The sequence below is a fragment of the Coniophora puteana genome (assembly GCF_000271625.1).
Source record: "Coniophora puteana RWD-64-598 SS2 unplaced genomic scaffold CONPUscaffold_1, whole genome shotgun sequence".
NCBI classification, from domain to species: domain Eukaryota; kingdom Fungi; phylum Basidiomycota; class Agaricomycetes; order Boletales; family Coniophoraceae; genus Coniophora; species Coniophora puteana.
This window is the reverse complement of record NW_006913053.1, coordinates 1646250-1665628: the sequence shown is the minus strand read 5'-3', so window position 1 is coordinate 1665628 and position 19379 is coordinate 1646250. Positions and strand designations below refer to the sequence as shown.

Here is a 19379-nt window from a genome sequence, read left to right as displayed (position 1 = left end):
AGAATCGATATGAAAACTATTTAAGGCGCTGTTGATACCGCCGATGTCAGGCTTATTCTCCATGGTTCTGCGTACGGCGGTCCACTGGCGAAGAGTGTATGCAGCGAGCTCACGAGAATAAAGAAGCTTTTGTTGTTCGACGGTATCGGCAGACATCATGGAGGAGGTCGTCATGAATGAGTATGCAATGAGGCTCTGGAGAACGAAAGGCTCAACGAATTGCAACGGATTTTATATGCATCGCGAGGCCACCGTAAAGAAGAAGCGGGGCAAGCCTGCGCCCAGTGGCACTGATGACGTTAATGGAACCTGACATCAATCCAGAACCGTATATAGTATTCCGGCACCCATACACGGACATGCAGCCGATCACCTACGTCATGGCTCCGATGAACCCGTTTGACAGTACGGCCCAACCCAGTCCACCACATATTTCCGAGTCGGCCAAAGGAAACTCAATCGGAAGGGGTTTACGAGCGGTGTATGCGACCATCCCTACTAATCTGGCTTGAAGCTCAAAGCTCTACAAGCTCACACCGCCCTAGATATCTAGATCTGCTTCAAGGGTGCCGTTCAAATGGTGCTGACCTGTGGCTGACTCCACTTTCGACGATCGAAGAGGAGCCATTCATTCGAACCTATGGACTCCTATCAGCTACTGTACATTTACGCTTGCAATCGTTCGCGCTTTTCCATGCAGCAGAGACAAAAGGACTTGTGGTGCACCAGGCTATGTATTGAGAATACAAGCAGAAAGCAATATTACGAACTAGATAATCTACAAATGCCCAAGATGAAATCGACAGCAGGGGGGTATTGCTTGCAGAACCACAAAAGGTATGCCAAGGTCTGTAGATGCTACACATTCGATTTGTAAGGAGACAAGGGGGTGACGGAGAAAGGCAGAGAACAATTATGATATAAAGCCTGAAAGTTATGGTATGCTATGGTATAATGTCCAGATGAAAGTTCGTTGAAATGCTTTTTCTGCGTAAAAGGCGTAAAGGGTCTGCCAGAGGTTGTCATAAAATTCCATCAAACCGAAGGTGATGTCAAGAGATGGAGCGTCGTTTAGACACGGCGCCAGGTCGTCGCGGTGGAGCCAGCCTGGGGAGTAGACTTAGCCGGGGCACGCGCGGCGCCCAACATGACACCACCGGTAAGAACGGTGGTCTTGCCTCCATCATAAGGAGTCACCTGCGTCTTCGTGGTGTCAATGAAGACGCGAGCTTGCCTGGCCCTCTCACGACGGGAGAGGTTCGAAGTCCCCACGCTACCAGCGGAAGAAGCAGTCGCGTTGGATGGTGTGGAGCTACGCGAGTCTGATGACGAAAAGCAGGAGCTCGAATTGGACGAGCGCGAGTCGCTGGAGATCGCGGAAAGAGGTGACTCGGAGCGTATGGGCATGGGGAACTTGTCCAGGATGGGGGCCATCCAGGTAGGAGCGCTGACTTCGTCGGCAATCATGGCGAAAATCTGCTCGTCTTCTTCCTCGTCATTCTCCAAGAGCTGCTGTGCAAGAGTCTTAGACGTTGCCGAGGACGACGTGTTCGGGAGGGAATGAACCATGAGTTCCTCGGACCAGACGGTGATCAGTTTAGCACCTTGCCCGAAACGAACGGAGACGGAGCCGGGGTCAACGAAGAAGTCGAACTCGCGCCCACCGAGCGCGGCCATCCAGTCGAACCACTGGACGCCAGCAGCAACGCATGCGGCATAGACATAGCGATGAGGAAGGCAGTTGGGGGACAAGGTAAGGCACCGGCGTCCTGAGCCACGGAGGGGATCGGTCACTTCCCAAGTCGGAGCGAACAAGGCAGTGAGGTTCGCCTCGAGAAGAGACTGAAGGCGAACGACAGTGGCAGCAGGAGTAGTGCGGAGGAGGGGACGAGTCAAGAAGGCAATCGCCTGGGCGAGGGTGACGTTGAGGCTGAAAGAAGACATGCTGATGTTTGGGATGATGGTGAATAGAAGTTGATGCGGAAGATGGAAGGCGTGTAACGTTGCGTGCAGAAGTTCAAAGAGTGGATCGACCTGCGATGAGAGGTGCGGGAGTTGGCTCGCTAAATGGGAAATGCGTCAAGCAGTGGTCTCAGGTGTATTTGAGATTGGACGGAGAGATCGAATGTGAGCGTCGGAAATCTGGACCAGGGTCAGTTTAGCCATCGGTGTCAAATACGTCGAGCAAGAAAGAGCACACCTAACAGACTAAGGACCGAGGGGAAAGAGCAAAACGAATGGAAAAGAAGGTGATAGGTCAGCAAGAGTTGGGTACGCAGGCGATGGGACTACTAACCTGGCTGTAGGGAGAGGAAGAGAGTAAAGAATGAAGAGACTGGGATATCAAACCCTGTTGGGATGAAAGCGCAGGATGCACAGTGGTTTATATACGCGAAAGACTCATCTGGTCCACACAAAGGAGGTACTGCGCCAGTACAAGGGGTTGCGACGCGAGGACAAAAGACAATGAAGGACTTCCTTTCTCAGTCACAATAGCAGGGCGCGTCCACCGCGCGCTGCCGAGATTACTTCCGCTCTCCTCCCGTAGAATTGCATTCGACTCCTATTTGCGCCACTCTTGTGTCTCGATTTGCTCTAGTTTATTGTACTTTTGTCCGCATTCGAAGCCTCATGAGAAGTTCGGAGTACGCAAAGCTGACTCCGGTTCCTCCGTCACGATGCATTGCCCCGAGGCATCAGAATGAGTTTCTAGATGGACTAGACTGGACTTTGACAATAGCCGCACCGAAGAACCCCAAGATGCGTGCATGTCGGCGCACAATTTGTGCATGTGAGACTTCATAGCATGTATGTATGGCTGCAAACTAGTACATGGACAATAGTACTCTGGCCACAGGAAGACTGTAGCGCTCGTTGCCTTCGAGCCCAAGTCGGCGATCAGATTTTAAATAAGATCAACTTCCCTTTTATCAAAAGAAACGAGCTGACCTGATAGTACCGTAGCAATCTGCTCCTAGTCTACGACCGATTATATTATGCCTCCTGCGCTGATCGTAAGCTCGCGACGACGAGTAGTCAGCCTAGTACATCCCTCAAAAAATCAGTAGAGGCCTAGCCGTGAGGGCGTGATTACAATGGTTAACGCATTGCGATCGAGACATGTAATCTGTCATTTTTTCTTTTGACTTCTACGAGGTCAAGATTACTCGCGTGATGCGTTACTAATATTTGAACTAAGAGTTGTAACAGTAACAGTGTGATATTGGCCGACTACGCTACGTGACATGTAGCTCAGGTAATTACTACCTCGTCGGCTCGTTGTAAAGGTTGCAGTAAGTAGTATGATAAGGAACGTAGTGAAAGAGAGCGAAAACGAATGAAAGTGATTAATGAGTCAATGAAGGGACATGAGTTGTACTATAGGAAGCCAAGCTTACTTTAAAGAACTATACCGTTCGCGCGAGAAGACTGTGGCGTGATGGTACGCCGAGTGAAAATTTGAGGCTCCGATTGAACCCTAACCTTCTGCCTGCCATATCATCAAACTTTCCCTTCGACATTCGTCAGCGAGTCGCTCTCAAGGTCATCGTCGCCGTTTATCTCCTGAACACAAGTAATCCGAGTCCTTTAAAATGGTTAGTCAAGGTAAAACTATGCCCAGATGATGTACTGATCTTTTCGATCAGACTCTTGCCGTCGATCTCCTCAACCCCTCTCTTGAGCATGAGAAGAGGCAGCACAAGCTCAAGCGCCTCGTACAGTCGCCTAACTCCTACTTCATGGATGTCAAGTGCCCAGGTATGCAGGCCCTCAATGTCAATGATTCATATCTCACCCATGCTGGATAGGCTGCTTCGCCATTACCACTGTCTTCTCGCATGCCCAATCAGTAGTCCTTTGCGGCTCGTGTGCATCAGTTCTCTGTCAACCTACGGGTGGTAAGGCAAGATTGACTGAGGGTAAGCTAACTCCCTATTGGCTTGCGTTTGTTCCTAATGTCTTGGCGTAGGGTGTTCGTTCCGTCGGAAGAACTAGGCGACGATCCCTTGTACTCTACACCTTGCATTCACTCGCACGCTGCACATCCTCATCGCATTCTCATCTACCTAAACCGACACGCAAAATAATTTGCATCTGCGTTTGGGTTTGGCTGCTCGAAAACTGTATGCTCGTAATCCTTTACCGGGCATGTACTCTCATTAGGTCCATATGCGAAAAATATGACAAACCCATTCCCAGTGTGAGCCCGGCTTTTCGCTGTGATGTACGATTATGAAGTGTTCAGGAAGCATAAAGTCTAGATTAGATGTAAAACTAAAGCTTGGACTGTTGTTGAGGGGCCCTGGCGTTGCTCCGCACAACACCCTCTTGAGAAGTGACAGCAACCAGACTGCCGGTACGCGAGTACAACTTAAGGTGACGTGTAAGTTGCGTGCAATGATTGATAAGTAGTTGCGCACCCGTCCGTGTACAACCGCCCTTCCAGAGGCCCCTCGCGGACATATTACCTGAAGGTATCTGTTACCACAGGTGTGCCACTCATGGCGTGACTTCTGCACTCACAACATAAAGTAAACCATCTTCACAGCTCAAGTCATTACTGGAGGAAAGTCTTAGTTGCCGCGACCGACATATCTGAAAGGTAACTCACTCGTAGTAGTATATTGAGTGGTCCAAAGTCGACTGATAAGTCAATGAGCTAGGTTAGAGCAATGCTGTCTATTGGGAACGCACACTCATGGAATGCCCGTCTGCTTCCTTCGAATGACGCTTCAATTTTAAAGCAGCGGTAGCCAAAGTAATGCTACAGAGATCATAAGTTTCTCCTGCTTTGTTGTGATCAAGCTTGAAACTCACAAGTTCATATCAGACATGTAAGCCAAAATGCACTGTCTCCAGGTGATTAGTATCACATGCCAGGCTTTGCCAGGACACTTACCTTCTGGACTGGAGCTTCGTATCTCTCAGCTCGTCCGGTTCGTGCCTGTAGCCAGAACATCGATGTCAAGGCACCATCTTCTGAAACAGTATTCCACTTCGCTCTACGAACAGCGATAGGGCCCCTGGAGCGCTCCTGGGCAATAATCATGACCTACATTCACTATGAGCGTGGGCTTGGTATGACTCACCTCTGCATAAGTTATAAGAAGTGCCTTCATTCGCTCATCTATGTCTTCTCGCGCTGCCTGGCGCCTGAATAAGTCTTCCTCTAGCTCGCATTCGTACAGATCTGGGACGCCGACAGGCATGGGCCACTGTTGACTTGGATGCCATGGCTCCGGCTTATGGTATGAACACAACAGCTGAAAGATGATTTTCCCGTTCTGGACAGCCTTGACGCTGCGTGTGCAATACGAACGCCCGTCACGAAGGCGCTCTACGAAGTAGATGATGGGAACGGCGGGAGATGCGCTTAAGAGGAAATAACACTATATTGGACACGTTAGGAAACTGTCTTCTGGTGACTCCAGGAGCGCCAGGACTCACATGCATGGACTGAGAGAGAGATCAGCACATCGGAATACACGGAATGAACATAATAAAACTCGTACATGCAGGCCAAACCCAGAATCGACAGACTTGGTGGCAGAAACAATGGCCTGTGAGATCACTTGGCCTCCGAACACACCTCGGGCGCGAGTTGGCATGAAAAGACGTTTAGAGCGGAATAAGTTCATTTCAAGCTGCTCAACATCAAGGCAAACGTCAATAGTGTTCGGCTCTACTTGATTTGTGTCTTCCATGTTTTGTTCGAGGTAGAAAGAGGTGGACCGCGAACGTTCCTATGGTACACCAGACTAGGCTAATATTGCCAGAAGGTTGCAATTAAATACAAGCATCCGGCATCATTTGCTGATCCCAAACCCCAACAGCCGACTCGACGCCGAGTTCCCTATCTCCGGGATGGTAGCCGGTCTGAAGAGAAACACGTGCGGGTTTTTTGGAATGTTTTCTGCTAAAATATCCGAAAACGCCCCGGGCCAGTAACAAGCGCTGTACGCGCTTTTATTGGCTCTACAACGTATACCGTAGCCACACATACTCAGGCGTTTTATAAATCCGTAAGTACATGGTTTATCCGGCAGTAAATTAGCTGTAACTTCACGTACACATTCCTCATGTCCTGAGAATAAACTCGGCCATATAGGAGGATCCCCCCGACAGCCCACCGGCGAGTACGTAGCCGGGGCTCGTAGCAGCCGGCAACGGTTCCATCTCTCCCGGGGCCAAGGAGTTGCACAGGCCATCGAGCTGCTCGGAGAACGCTGAGCCAGCTCGGCCCTACCTCGCCGTTGCTACTAAGGAATAATCAGCCCTGATACCCCTTAGAGGATTACATTGAGCGATAGGTTCATGGGTTTGTGGTCGTCTATTTCTCCCTGTCGGTGCTGAACGTTGAATTGGCCTTTGTGCTAAGACCGAGTGAAGGCCACGAGCTTCGGCATGGACACATTTCACCAATCAGAACACTTCAACGTCAACAGTGAACCCGCATTCATGGCAAACCTGTTTTCCGTCCTGGACTGTCGAGAAGACATGCTTGTGTTCGTTGTCCTTTCTCTTCTGCCAGATCCCCTCCTTCGTCCTCCGTCTCAGGTCCTTGAGGCTTTCCTCAAACTTCTTGTTCTTGTTCTTTTTCTTCTCCGCGACTCGGCGCTCCCACTCTTTGTCGAGTTCCTCAGGAGAACCCCATTTCTTCCAGGCAAACTCTTCGATCTGACAGCGAAGAAAGAGCATCATATTGGCGAAAGTAGACTTGTGTGGATTGGCTTTTAGCAGATGAGGTAGGAGCTCATGGTCGCGGAGCTCAGCTGAGGGATCGTTAGCATCGCGGTTCTCGCATGAAGTAGGATGACTCACGATCAGTCAAGAGATAGTCCTAAATGCGACAAGGTAAGGAACGTAGGATTGAGAACAGATGCAGAGCCTACCTCTTTGCATTCAGTCTTGGTGAGCAGGCTGTACTTCTCAGGGTATTGATCCTTGCATTTGTTGCACACCAAGCATCCAAAGATCTTCTTGAAGGTATAATCTATGTCCATAGATTGGCACTCTTTACATTTCGGATTGCGATCAGGATCCAAGTGCATAGCTACAAACGGCTAATTAGTATCCTTCTCTGATTAGTATGGCGAAACGCGTTATTGCAACTTACGGGGCTCCAAGTTCTGTAATGCGCGCTGCCTCTCCCGCTCCCGCTCTTTGGCTCGAAGATCTTTATTCGGCTCCTTCTCGTCCTCGACCAGGAAACCTCCCTTCGAATTGACCATTTTGGACAAGTCATACTCAAAATACTTCCCTAGCCTCGAGTCACGCTTCAGCGGCTTTGGTGCCGTTGGAGATGTAGAGGCAGCGGGAGTGACTTCTAACGGGCGTTTCTTGTTCTCGTTGAGCGTCGAAGAAGAGCCTTCGGCTGACTCTTTCTCGCGCTGTCGCTGTTTAGCCTTGGCTGTTCATGACTAAGGAGACCGCTCAGGGAGTTATGATGAGCGCGACAATACCTCTTAGCCTATTGATTTCAACCTGCCGGACTTGATCTGGCGTGAGTTGGAGAGAATGAGTATCCACTGGCCTGGGAGGCGGCGTCACTGGTCGTTGGTTATCTTCAGTCATGGTGGGTGGAAGAAATGGCTCCTGAGCATAAGCCCTGAATTGTACGCGAGACGCGTTTGTAATATGAGTCACGCCGCGCGTGGAAACCAGCTCGGTGCTCGTCTCCGCGTTCTATGGGAACCATATGTCTGCGCAGGTGTTTGTGATATGACAGCAGTAGTTACTATTGTAATGTGAATATAGACATTGGGAGGTAAACAATCAGCTCTCAGGTTGTCCAGCCGCTGGCTTTTCGTCCTCCATCATCGCGATGCCATTCGTAGTTGTTGCCGATGCTGTAATTTCGGCTTCCGCAGTACCCTGGGCTCCGTTTGTGACCGATACATCTGCCGGAGTTGGTTGTCGTTCTGTGTTCGAGGGCATGTCGTCCACATCCATGGATGTTGCACCGAGGTTCTGCGGCACCACGGTCGTGTGTCCGCTGGGCCCGGCGCCGTGGGTCCCAGGACCTGACGATAAGATACCCGTGCCGATCCCAAATTTCCGTCCCCCAACATCTTCTGTGCCGCTCGAGGGACTTCTACTCCCCCGTTTGCGTTCCTTGTGGCTTGCGTGGTCCCTTCGACCACCCTCGCCCTCGTCTTCCGAGTCGGAAAGTTCACCGTCTGCCTGTCTCATTGAGTCGAGCAAACGCATTGGCCGCCGCTCGTCCGGCGGAAGCATGTCGAAGTCTCTACTAACATCGTCTATAGCATCGTCAATCGGTAGCTTGGGGATATCTGGATATGGAGTTAGCAACATCAACCGTTCAATAGATGCCGCCTCCCTACCTGACATCTGCACGCTGGGCGGCCCACCAAGGTGCCGTAGATTCTCGAACACGATATTCTTGACTCTGTCCAAATACTCCGGGGTGTTCATGTCTTCCATGTTCGAAGATTTGACGTCAAGCTCATAGTTGGGACCGAAGTATTCGTAATACTCGTTGACCGGGATTTCTGTTACCAGCGCTCTGTACACCGTTCACCGAGTCCAAACGGCAACTCACCTGGTCCAAGTTCAACTCCTGCGGCAAGTCCTGTTTCGTAAGCCCATGCGCGGCTGACATTTCTCATCGTATATCCGCCACCTCCGAGGAGCAGTAATGGTTTATTGAACGACTTGACAAACTTGACGCAATTACCGTGCCCTGCCATAAGTTGAGACTCAGTCTTATACCTGAGACCAGATATGTACCTCGCATAGACAAGTTTAAACAGCCAATTTTATCCCCCGATAATGAGTCAGTGCCGCATTGAAGGACGATCGCTGAAGGGTCGAAGTTATCCATGACTTGTTGAATTACCTGTCCCAAAGAGTCAGTTTCCGGCGATTGGCAGTGACAAATGCCTACTGGTTCAAATATTGACTTGTAGCTCTCGTCAGTAATACCATCCCGTAGTGGGAAGTTGAGAGAGTAGCCCTTCCCCTTGCCAATACCAACATCCTACATATCCCGTCAACGCAAATCGCACAACTCCAAAGCTGGACTCACGCGCAGCTCTCCTGTTCCTGGGAAGAACTCGCCGTACTTGTGGAAGCTGACAGTCATGACCCGATCGGTAGTGTAGAATGCTTCCTCTACGCCGTCGCCGTGGTGCACATCTATGTCGATGTAGAGAACCCGGGTGTGGTATCTTGAATGGGCGTTTAGATAAAAACTCGGCGGCACGATATATACTTACCTGAGGAGCTCAAGTATGCCGAGAACAATGTCTACAAGCGGGTCAGCGTGTATGCTCAGACGAGTGCAAGTGACAGCTTGCCGTTCACATAGCAGAACCCGCTGGCTTCACTCTTCTTAGCGTGATGTAAGCCGCCTGCCCAGTTAATAGCTATGTCGCATTTGTCTCTGCTTAACCGGGCCGCGCCCTCTGATAAAGGATGAATGAGATGTCCTTGCAACAATATGAAAACAGCTTCACCCATCGAACCACCAGCCGAGATTGAGCAGTAGTCGAAGAGACCATCAAATACAGGGCAGTCATCTCCAACATTGTCTGATCGGAGTCAGAGTCGCGCTCGTGGAATGTGATTGCACCTCACACTTGTGTTGCTCCTTGATGTAGGAGTTCATGTTGCTAGGTGTTATGCGACTGAGGAAGTCAACATATTCATCTGAATGGAACTGCGTCATCTCGCGTTTTGTTGCAGGTTTTGCACGCTGATCATGACGTTTAACGGTGTCACTGCTAGTGCTCAAAGCTCGGAATCAATGATTGACGTACAAATATCTCCATCCTCTTGTACAAACCATAGTTCATAACCAGCGAATGGCACATCCGTATACGGGTGGGTTTCATCCTGGAATTCAGCAGTGCATTATTTGATGATCAATTGTCCCTTGATCAGCACAAAACTCAACATACGGATGACCAGGTCCATAGTGAAATCCTCCGATATCAGAATCGAAGAAATAGCACTACAGTTGGAGGAAATACGAGATAAAGAGACAATTGCAGGTAAAGAAAACTTGGGTACATACGACGCGTTTCTTGTGAGTATCATCGCCGAGAGGGGTTGTGAAGCCCGACATGACGGGGACAGGGAACGCTTAAATGTGGTGAAGGTGTTCGGTGGGTGGAGGTATATGTATGTAACAGGTGCTCAATCTGGCAGGTGAATGAGGTCAAACAGCTCGATTATAATTAGGATGTGAGTATGTTTGGATGTCCATGTTCGGCAGCTGTGCCAGTCGCTCAAAAGCCATCGGACCCAGTAGCCAGGAACGCCACTGCGGGGATGCATTATATGGGTGAACAAGTAGCTATATACTAGTATACTACAAGCACTCGCACTAGGTCTCGTATCTACATCTTGCCCTTTCCAAGAGGTGCCTCGCTGTTCTTGTAAACGAGCGTCGATGGTGCGAACCCAAAATCATCCGCCAACGTTATGCCCTAGAACAATTGCTGGTCAGACCGGCCTACACGACCTTAGAGACGCGTTGACTCACCATCTCGCCCGCAATCACACGTACCTGATGAAACTTGTTAGACCCGTAGGCATTCACAATGAAGAGCTTTGCACTGACCATCGACCAATGATGTACGGCATGAAGTGCAGTGAACCATAACTGATGACGAATGGTCGTTAGACGCGCAAACTGGTCGATTTGCATTCGCATTCACCTCTCGACCAAAGGTCGTTTCGAATGTCTGCATGAAGGGGGTGACCGCATTCAGAGTCATTGGAGAATCAAGCTTCATTCTAGGGACGATATCTTGTATCCGCCCGATCACTTCCTTAAGCGAGTCCCTGGCATCGTGAATCTTGCTTTCCATAGGTGTGTTACGAACACGAGTGTCATAGGACAGTATATGGGGCTCTGGACCATCTACGCAATCCGCGAGCAGAATGAAGTGATCGCGGGCATGGCGGAGATGCTTCCCTGCGAAATTATCGGCGTATTTGTCGCGTAAAATAATGTATGAACGTACCGATGGTTGAGCCAGGCAGGTACTTGGATGGTGTCGTGAGCTGCTCATCCTCGGTCAAGACGTTGTCTAGAAGGTCGAGTGCTTGGCGCAAGACTTCGGTAGAGACAGAGAGCATTTGCTCGAGCGACGTGTCATTGTCGGTCAAAGCGCCATTTGTGCTGGAAATAATGACGGACTCGGCCATTGATGCTAGCGTCGATGTTGTTCGAGGAGGATAGAAGGCGACCTGACGTCAGGGAGAGAGGGCGAAAAGGGTTTACTGTAAAGGTCGACTCTATCATTACATATGTATGTCGTCGGTGCAGCATGCCATTAGCGTGCCATAATCCTTGCACAATACTGTCGTCGATGCCCTTGCCCACTTAGCGCTGGGTGACTCGCCAAGTCATCGTGCCCGGGGGTGATCAAATGATTAGATAGCAACAATAGTTTAGCATAGAAACACTATGTCAAGGTTGCCCAAATGTATGGGCCCGAGTACGTGAATTCTGAACATGTAGATTTCAAGGCGTGCAAGAATGTACGAATTTGTAACGAAGAGAGAAGAGATCTTGAAGTGTCCCTACAATCTAATTTCGGACAGCCCACCGAGGCAGAAGCCTAAACTGCCCGAACTCAAGACGAGGACCTGAACGGTCACTCTTCCAGAGCCGCTCCTTCACCCTCTTCTGAAAGAGAGCGGGATCGGAGACTGGGGAGACATTCAAACAGAATCACGCGTCTCGCCGTCGTCGTCACTCTGGGTGAAGAAGCAGAAAGAGCGTGAGCCTGTCCCGTTTTAAAGCCGTTTTAAGCTTACATAAGCAAAACAAGGGAACCGGCGGGCGGACTGTGAGCGGCAGTGCGCGAAGCTGCCGGGTCCTCGACTACTATCTTCCTTCGTTTCTATAAGTAAACGGCTGAGTAGCTCAAGCCAAAGCCAGCCCCTGCATTCTCCGACTCTCCCCTCCGTCCCTCTACAATGCTCGCGTCTCTCAGAAAGGCTGGCTCCGTCGCTCGTGTACGTCACGTTCTGGAGGGAAGAGCGCGCTTTTGACTCTTTTCTTCCAGGCCGTCTCTGCCAGTCAGAAACGCTTCCTCTCTATTCACGAATACCAGTCAGTAAACCTGCTCAACTCGGTTAGTGGTCACTGCGCAGCCTGCGGGTGATGTGTCCGGCTCATGTCCTCCAACAGTATGGCATCCCGACGCCCAAAAGTATCGCTGCCAAGTCCCCGGAGGAGGCCTACAGTGTTGCCAAGAGCTTCGGTATGCTCTCCTGTTACCTAGTACCCGTTTGACTCGCTAACATTCGTGAAACAGGCCACAGCAACTTGGTGATCAAGGCTCAGGTTCTTGCCGGAGGCCGTGGCAAGGGCCACTTCGACAGTGGCTTCCAGGGTGGTGTCCACAAGATTGACAGGTAAACCTACCGCTTGACGCGTCCGGATCCGTCCGCTGAACGTGTCGCACAGCCCGGAGCAGGCTCAGGAGTACGCTGGCAAGATGATTGGCGCTAAGCTCATCACCAAGCAGACCGGTGCCGCTGGTCGCGTCTGCAACGCTGTAAGGACGGATGCAACTGCGCTGCGGCGATAACTGACAGACTTCGTTTCTTTAGGTCATGCTTGCGGAGCGCCGCGATCCTTCGCACGAGTACTATGTTGCCGTTTTGAACGACCGTGCGTCTCAGGGCCCGGTGCTTGTGGTGTCGAATCAGGGTGGCATGAATATTGAGGAGGTCGCGGCTAAGGACCCCAATGCCATCATCACCACCCCGATTGACTTTGAGAATGGCTTGAGCCAACAAACTGCTCTCGACCTCGCTAAGAAGCTCGGTTTCAGCGAGGCCGCTCAGAAGGAGGCCGCGGGGATCTTTGTCAACTTATACAAGATCTTCAAGGACAAGGATGCCACGCAGATTGAGATTAACCCTCTGGCAGAGACGGCTGATGGCCGCGCTCTTTGGTAAGTAGGGTTCTTTGCATATTTGAGTTAAATCGGACTAAAATTGGGCACAATCAAGCATGGACGCCAAGTTCGGATTCGACGACAACGCTGAGTTCCGTCAGCAGGACATCTTCGCCCTCCGGGACATCTCGCAGGAGGAGCCATCTGAGGTCGAGGCCCAGAAAGCTAACCTGAACTTCATTAAGCTCGACGGCAGCATTGGCTGTCTCGTTAACGGTGCTGGTCTGGCCATGGCTACCATGGACGTCCTTTCTCTCCACGGTGGCCAGCCCGCCAACTTCTTGGACGTGGGAGGGTGAGCCACATCGTGATATTGTGCTTCTATGACCGCTACTTAACAGCGTATGTCCGCTTCTCAGAGGTGCTACCCCCGACACCGTCAAGAAGGCGTTCGAGATCCTGCTCACCGACCCCAAGGTCAAGAGCATCTTCATCAACATCTTCGGTGGTATCATGCGGTGTGACTACATCGCCGAGGGTGTCATCAAGGCAACAAAGGAGCTCTCTTTGGATATCCCCCTCGTCGTCCGCCTGAAGGGCACTAAGGAAGCTGAGGCCAAGCAGTACGTTGTCACAACAACTTTTCAGCACGCTGGATATTGACCACTCTCTGTTTTCTAGGATGATCAAAGATTCTGGCCTCAAGATCATTCCGTTCGATGGTTTAGACGAGGCCGCCGAGAAAGCTGTCCAGCTTGCGGTCTGAGTTTCGGATATATACCTCCATAGACCCGATCTTGATGGCTGTTTTTATCAGTAGCATATAACTTATCATTGGTTCTTTTTCCACTTGCCAACGCACGCGTGAATATGTCACAAGTAAAATGTATAGAAGTTACGGAACAGCATACGACTACACTACTAGAGGGAGATAAATCGTCAATTGCGGATCGTGCACATGGGTCCTTTGTTTCACCAAGAGGGTCGCGAGTACATCTGTGCGTTGTAACCGCCGACATGAGAGTTTTGTGGACCGGGGTGCTGAGATTGTACGGAGGGGGCACCATCTGGACGCCCTGGCATCCCGCTAGAGAGCACCGGACTCATGAACGCCTGAGGTCCAGACGGCACAGCGTGCATCATCACTGGACTGTTCGCATACATTGCGGGTGCATGCGGCGCGGCGTGGGGCAGAACCGGACTTATCATGGGCATGCCGTCTCTGCGGGGTTGAGATGTGCCATTGGGGTGCGCGGCGTTAGGTCCATTGTGGCCGGATGGTGGCGGTCCATACATGGGCACTCCGTTCGGTGAAGGGTACATCAGCTGCGCAGGATAAGGCGAGTGCATCGGGCGCATGCCTCCGTTGGGATTCTGCGGGCCCGATGGCACGGATACCCAGAGCGGCTGACCGTACATTGGCGAATGACCGTTGGTGGCCATTCGGGGAGGACCTTGGTTTGGTCCTGGCGGGGGATACAAGAACGTCGGGCTTGGGGAATGCGCGAGAGACTGTGAAGAGTAAGGCGGATATGGTGGGCGCATAGAGGGATTCGAGGGAGGCATATTGTGGTTATGGTTGTGATTGTAAAAGTTATTGGGTCGACTGATAGGAGCAGGCTGAGAAGGCGGAGAGCGAGGCGCAGAACGGTGTGATGAGGCCGACGGCGGCAGAGGAGCTTGCTGGAAGGCGCGCGTTACGTCTGAGAGGGACAGCCTCGGTTGCGCTGCTGAACTCGTTGGAGGTGGCGTTCCACCGTCTTCCGACTTGACATCTTGTAGCGTGAACGGGAGAGCCGTCAGATCATCGGCTATACCTTTAAGGGAATTGACGCTCGGCAATAGCGCTTTGTCTGTCGTCTGCGACCAAACAGCCTTCAGGTGCTCTGGATCAGGTCCGCGGGCTGGTGAATCCTTTCCAGGAAGACTAAGTGGTGACTTCCATGGGGTGCCGTACTGTCCGGAGGGAGGAGTGACAAGTGCCGCGCCCTGTTGCGGACCAACAACAGGTCAGAAATAGGCAGAATTTAAGATTAGAAGACAAGAAACCAACCGAATCGTCAGAGCTCTTGGAACCAACCAAGCTAGATCCTGCAGCGCGAGGGGAATCCATGTCCGACGCAGCACCGTTGGACAAAGGCTTGCTGGCTTCTCTTGGAAGCTCCGTCGCGTCTTCTGCCATGGACTCTGGAAGAGCAGCAAGATCGCTCGTTTCAGGCGCAGGAGTAACGGTGATAATCGCGGTAGGTTCTTCCAGTTCGCTGGAGACCGTGAAGTTGACCGTTTGTGTCTTCTCACTGCCCTGCGATTCCGGGTCCCGGTAGAATCCTACGGAATGCCCAACGGGCATCTTCGGTTTTGACCGTGATGGCGTGGATGCAGGGTCTCCTTTGGCACTTGCGCTCTCTGCCAACGAAGTAGGAGCAACGTCGGGTGTGGATGGAGCCTCCACATAATCCTCCTTGTCTTCAGAAGATACAGCTACTTTGCGCCACGATGTTAGATCGTCCGTGATCCGTGGACGACCAAAAATACCAGCGTTGGCTGGAGTTCCGACTGTTGCAGGCACATTTCGCGGAGTACTTGAGTTCGAGGCCGCCTGGCGAGGAAAGAACCTCGGAAGCGACACTCTGTACCTGATCTTCCCTCTGATTGGCTGAGGTCGTTTGAAGAGGACCCCGTTCACCGAGAGGTCACGCTTCGACATACCGCTCACGGGAGGATCCCAGGATAGTGTGTCCCAACGGGTGAAGTCGGAAGCGTTCTTGTACAGGTGTATCTGCTTCCTGGGCATGAATGAGAGTTCAGGCACCTCCGGTAGGTTCACCGTGAAAGCGTTCCACGCTGGCTTGGGCGAACGCGGTGGCTCGCTCACCGTGACGTCAAAGACCTCTGTTGTGCGAGGACCTGGTGGCTGTCGGGGTCGAAGGGCTGGCGGAAGCCATCTCGGCTCTCTGACTGCTATCGGTTTTGGAGGCAATGACAGCGGTAAAGGCGCTTGGGGTGGCGGGGAAGGCTTGGGAGGTCGAGTTTCCTCAGGAGTCCGAGGCGTTTCTTTGACAGCCGTCGTAGGAACAGGTGTGTTTTCAGCGTGCATGCCATCCAGAGCACCCTTGATGCGAGACATCACGTCGTCAAGAGCAGACATTGGTGCTTCGCGGTAAGCTGCAGCTTTCGATCCCATGGAGAGCGTTGGCGAAACCGGCACTGGTGGAAGCGGATGGCGCTGTGTTGCAAGGAGGTCCGCTTCCTTCAGGTAAGGTTTCGACGGTGTGCCAGGCACCGGTCCATCAACCTCTCCGGAAGGCCTATCGGAATTCGAGAGGGAGGTAGACGGTCGCCTGCGAGCAAACTCGCTTGGGGGGCGCCTCCACGGATTTGTCTCCGTCCTGGGAGGACTCTCGAAGAAGTCGCTAGCAACCGGTCTGTTTGATTTAGCGGCCTCAGCGGCGGCTACGGGTTTTGGAGGAAGCCCAGCAGACGCGGGAGGTTCACCGCTGACAAACTTGCCGAGGTCTGAGAAGTCAACCTCTTCGAGCCCATCACCTGTCAGTTTTGGCGGTGGCTCTGCTCCATGCAAGACTGATTTCACAGGAACTGGTGATTTTGGAAGCGATTGCTGCTGGGATGGCAATGCAGGAGCCGGAGGTGGTGTTTGACTTGCAGGGGAAATGACTCGAGGTGGACCCCTTCTCCAAGTTTCTACGGCTGTTGAAGGTGCAGCAGCAGCAGAGGGCGAAGGAGATATAGACCGAAGAGAGGGTTGTCGTTCCGTTGGCCTCTGGGATAGACTTGGCTTCATGAGGATTGGTTGTTGGTCTGACCTGGGATCGGCAGAAGCGACTGCTTCCTCAATTAGGTTCACAGCATCAGCCTGAAAGCGCGCGTGGTGAGTATGTATGAGAAGTTATGATAGTGTTGCAAACAATCAGCCATAAATCTCACCTCTGCGGAGGTCTTTTGCTCTGTCACGGGCACCGAGAGAGCTTTGTCTGCCTCCAGCCTCTTCATCTTCTCTTCCATTTCAGCCGCCTTCCTCTTGGCACGCTCCTGTGCCTTCTGTCTCTCTTCCTCTTCTATCTGTCTCCGCTGCCGTGCCCTTTCAGCTGCCGAATGCATCGCGGTCTTATGTACGTCTTCGATGTCCACTGCAGGTGACAAAAGCTGTGGTGCTTCCAACGTCTGCGACGAAACCGGGGAAGCAGCTGCACCTCTGATGGATGTTGGAGGAGACTCAAGCGTAGAAGATGGTCGTCTACGAGTGGGCGACTCAGGCCGTTGCGAGAGATGGGGAGGAAGCTGGCGTCCTTTCCCTCCTGGTGAGATTGGGGATAAAACAGCTGATCCTGACGATCCCGTTTGCATGCTCGGTAGATGTGCCGGCCGTTCACGCCCTCTTGGGGGGCCAGTTGAGAGGACAGGCGAGCTCGGTCCTGCTCTTTCTGATGACCTATTCGGGACGTGACCTGGTCCCGGAGGTCGAGGAGGCAGACCGCCCGATTTCTGTAGCAACTGTACTGGCCTTGCCGAATGTGGTTGCCCATCTCTGCCTGCATGGACATCGCTAGAGACTTCGACGTCGTCCGGTCGGGAGCTAAGTCTAGGCGGGTGCGCACCTGCACCGTGATTGAAGCGCTGTGGTGGAGGCGCTTGTCCACTATAAGGCTCTAGACGATTTGACCGCTCGTTGAAAAGATGCCTGGAGCTCTCAGATGGCGAGTGACTTGGCTGCGAGGATGTGTGAGAGGAGCCTGATAGCGGAGCACCTCCTGAACGGGTGTCCAGTGACGACATGGATGGTTTCGAGCGAGGCCAACTCCGGTCGTAATCATCAGCAAAGCGATCCTCTTTGTTGACGGCACTATGCGGCAGCCCACTGTCGGCGGGGTGTCCTGCATTTAATCTGCGGCGCTGATCCAGCCAGTCATGCCCACCAGGATGGTCTGGAGTCCGAGGCCGAGCAGAGGGATAGTCTGGAGTCCGCGTCCGAGCAAAGGGATGGGGAGGAGTTGGAGGTGATGCATAATTGGGAGTGGGGGCAGAAATAATGTTTGGGGTGGGTGCTGAGGTGTATCCACCAGGTGTAGGTGCTGAATACACATCGGGTGGTGATGGGGCTGACACCTCGTAATGTCGCCCATCGCCAAAATTGATCGGTTCGTCAAGAAAATTATCGTCATCCTCTTCCATCTACAAGCCAATTCGGTCAATGAACTTTACGACCTAGATATGATCAATGCAAACCTCATCCCAATGGTGCGCGTTTGGATCAAGATGCACCCCTCTGAAGGCATCGGCCTCTTGCATAGTTACCCGTTTAGAAGATGATGGCTCTTCTGACTGCTTGACCTCGATGACCTTGGGCTTTAAAGCACCTTGAGATGGCTTAGCTCACATAGTCCACGAATGAAGTTTCGTGAGATACTGACCTTGGGCTACTTCGGCCGCGGTAGGGAAGTCATTGCTAGTAGCAATTAGGGATAGCGGTGCAACAGGCGGCCTGGTAGAGCTCCATGCAGACTTTGAACTGTCTTTAGGGGGTACCGAGGACCGCTGCGGTTGTATCACCTTGCCGGCATGAGGCAACTGAGGTGGGGCGGGTCCTGTCGACGGGCCAGGCGCTGGTGGGTGCGGCTGGCCCGTGGAATTCGGAGCCGCCGATTGGGTAGACGATGCTGGAGGAGTCGCGGACGACGGGCGGGACCATCCTGGACCTGTGGTCGTGGAAAGTGATGGCGCTGCGGTGAGCTTGGTTGTGACGAGGCGCGAGTGCAAGTTGAGGGGTGTGGCAGATGGACGAGCTAGGCCATGCGCTGCGCGTCAATCGATGATTTGTGCCTATGTCCAAGACTACTCACGAACTGGGCTGCCTGACTTGACAGTGGCGATGGACGATGGGGCATGTGTTGGGGCGGAGGAAGAGGAGTTCTTCTGGAGGAACTTCTTGTTGATGTTAACGGCGGTGAACTTCTTCGGATGAGGGCTGACAGAGGACGTGGGTGTCTGCACGCCAGTGGTGGAAGATGGACGAGATGGCTCTGCAGATCCCGTCGGTGAGGGGATGGCGAGTGCAAGGGCGCTCTGGGAAGCGGGATCTGGGGAAGAGACCGCTGGGGGAGACGAGTCCGTGGTGATGATGGGTGGACTGAGCGCCTTGTCTGCCGTGTCTGTCAGCGCATCGAAATTCGTCCCGCCTGGAGGTTCTGTGAGTGGTTTGTCGATATTGGCCATATACGCGTCGAAAGACGCCGAGATTCCTGTTTTCTGAGTCTTGCCAGTGGGAGTATCGGAACAAGTGGCACAGAGGCATGAATATAACGTATTATATACATGCAGATGATAATTATGCAGCCAGTCAGCATCGCATCTGGCACGAGAGCGAGGGGAAACTCACCGAGGACGCAGAGAGGACAGGGAGGAGCTGCAGGCGGACCAATGGCCGTCACTACTCTCAAGAACCACTACGACCCGGACACCAGCCCCCGCCGGTATCGC

The 19379-nt window shown here is 52.4% G+C and overlaps 7 protein-coding genes across 7 annotated transcripts; 2 read left to right on the top strand and 5 right to left on the bottom strand.

Moving 5' to 3' along the window:
• Positions 1-659: 659 nt before the first annotated feature.
• On the bottom strand, positions 660-2339 carry CONPUDRAFT_140992 (uncharacterized protein). Its single transcript, XM_007765058.1, has 3 exons — positions 2297-2339; positions 2201-2208; positions 660-2142 (listed from the first exon to the last, which is right to left on the bottom strand). The coding sequence occupies exon 3, from the start codon at positions 1942-1944 to the stop codon at positions 1072-1074; it is 873 nt and encodes a 290-aa protein (XP_007763248.1). The 5' UTR covers positions 1945-2142; positions 2201-2208; positions 2297-2339; the 3' UTR covers positions 660-1071.
• A 657-nt stretch (positions 2340-2996) lies between these two features.
• On the top strand, positions 2997-3996 carry CONPUDRAFT_148518 (ribosomal protein S27; the record flags this gene model as incomplete). Its single annotated transcript, XM_007765057.1, has 4 exons — positions 2997-3014; positions 3648-3759; positions 3810-3920; positions 3971-3996. The coding sequence occupies 4 exons, from the start codon at positions 2997-2999 to the stop codon at positions 3994-3996; spliced, it is 267 nt and encodes an 88-aa protein (XP_007763247.1).
• Positions 3997-4275: 279 nt separating this feature from the next.
• CONPUDRAFT_86400 (uncharacterized protein) lies at positions 4276-7575 on the bottom strand (the record flags this gene model as incomplete). Its single annotated transcript, XM_007765036.1, has 12 exons — positions 4276-4371; positions 4422-4469; positions 4525-4561; positions 4819-4850; positions 4901-5035; positions 5091-5390; positions 5514-5744; positions 6469-6773; positions 6823-6841; positions 6894-7054; positions 7118-7411; positions 7464-7575. 12 exons carry the CDS (start codon positions 7573-7575, stop codon positions 4276-4278), a joined length of 1770 nt encoding a protein of 589 aa, XP_007763226.1.
• A 131-nt stretch (positions 7576-7706) lies between these two features.
• Positions 7707-10099, bottom strand: CONPUDRAFT_114725 (histone deacetylase complex catalytic component RPD3). The gene is made up of 13 exons (XM_007765056.1): positions 10040-10099; positions 9924-9976; positions 9783-9858; positions 9601-9718; positions 9480-9554; positions 9321-9428; positions 9240-9270; positions 9050-9191; positions 8909-9001; positions 8752-8860; positions 8564-8704; positions 8346-8513; positions 7707-8294 (listed from the first exon to the last, which is right to left on the bottom strand). Exons 1-13 carry the CDS (start codon positions 10088-10090, stop codon positions 7777-7779), a joined length of 1683 nt encoding a protein of 560 aa, XP_007763246.1. The 5' UTR covers positions 10091-10099; the 3' UTR covers positions 7707-7776.
• Positions 10100-10364: 265 nt separating this feature from the next.
• Positions 10365-11109, bottom strand: CONPUDRAFT_86398 (uncharacterized protein; the record flags this gene model as incomplete). Its single annotated transcript, XM_007765034.1, has 5 exons — positions 10365-10454; positions 10511-10534; positions 10589-10630; positions 10686-10945; positions 10995-11109. 5 exons carry the CDS (start codon positions 11107-11109, stop codon positions 10365-10367), a joined length of 531 nt encoding a protein of 176 aa, XP_007763224.1.
• A 564-nt stretch (positions 11110-11673) lies between these two features.
• Positions 11674-13809, top strand: CONPUDRAFT_78780 (succinyl-CoA synthetase beta chain SSC-beta). Its single transcript, XM_007764568.1, has 10 exons — positions 11674-11756; positions 11808-11994; positions 12045-12113; positions 12170-12242; positions 12297-12396; positions 12449-12539; positions 12595-12941; positions 13000-13239; positions 13304-13507; positions 13566-13809. Exons 2-10 carry the CDS (start codon positions 11956-11958, stop codon positions 13648-13650), a joined length of 1248 nt encoding a protein of 415 aa, XP_007762758.1. The 5' UTR covers positions 11674-11756; positions 11808-11955; the 3' UTR covers positions 13651-13809.
• On the bottom strand, positions 13764-19115 carry CONPUDRAFT_161177 (uncharacterized protein; the record flags this gene model as incomplete). The annotated part of the gene is made up of 6 exons (XM_007765054.1): positions 13764-14873; positions 14938-16758; positions 16830-18074; positions 18129-18259; positions 18314-18685; positions 18743-19115. The coding sequence occupies 6 exons, from the start codon at positions 19113-19115 to the stop codon at positions 13857-13859; spliced, it is 4959 nt and encodes a 1652-aa protein (XP_007763244.1). The 3' UTR covers positions 13764-13856.
• Positions 19116-19379: the final 264 nt, after the last annotated feature.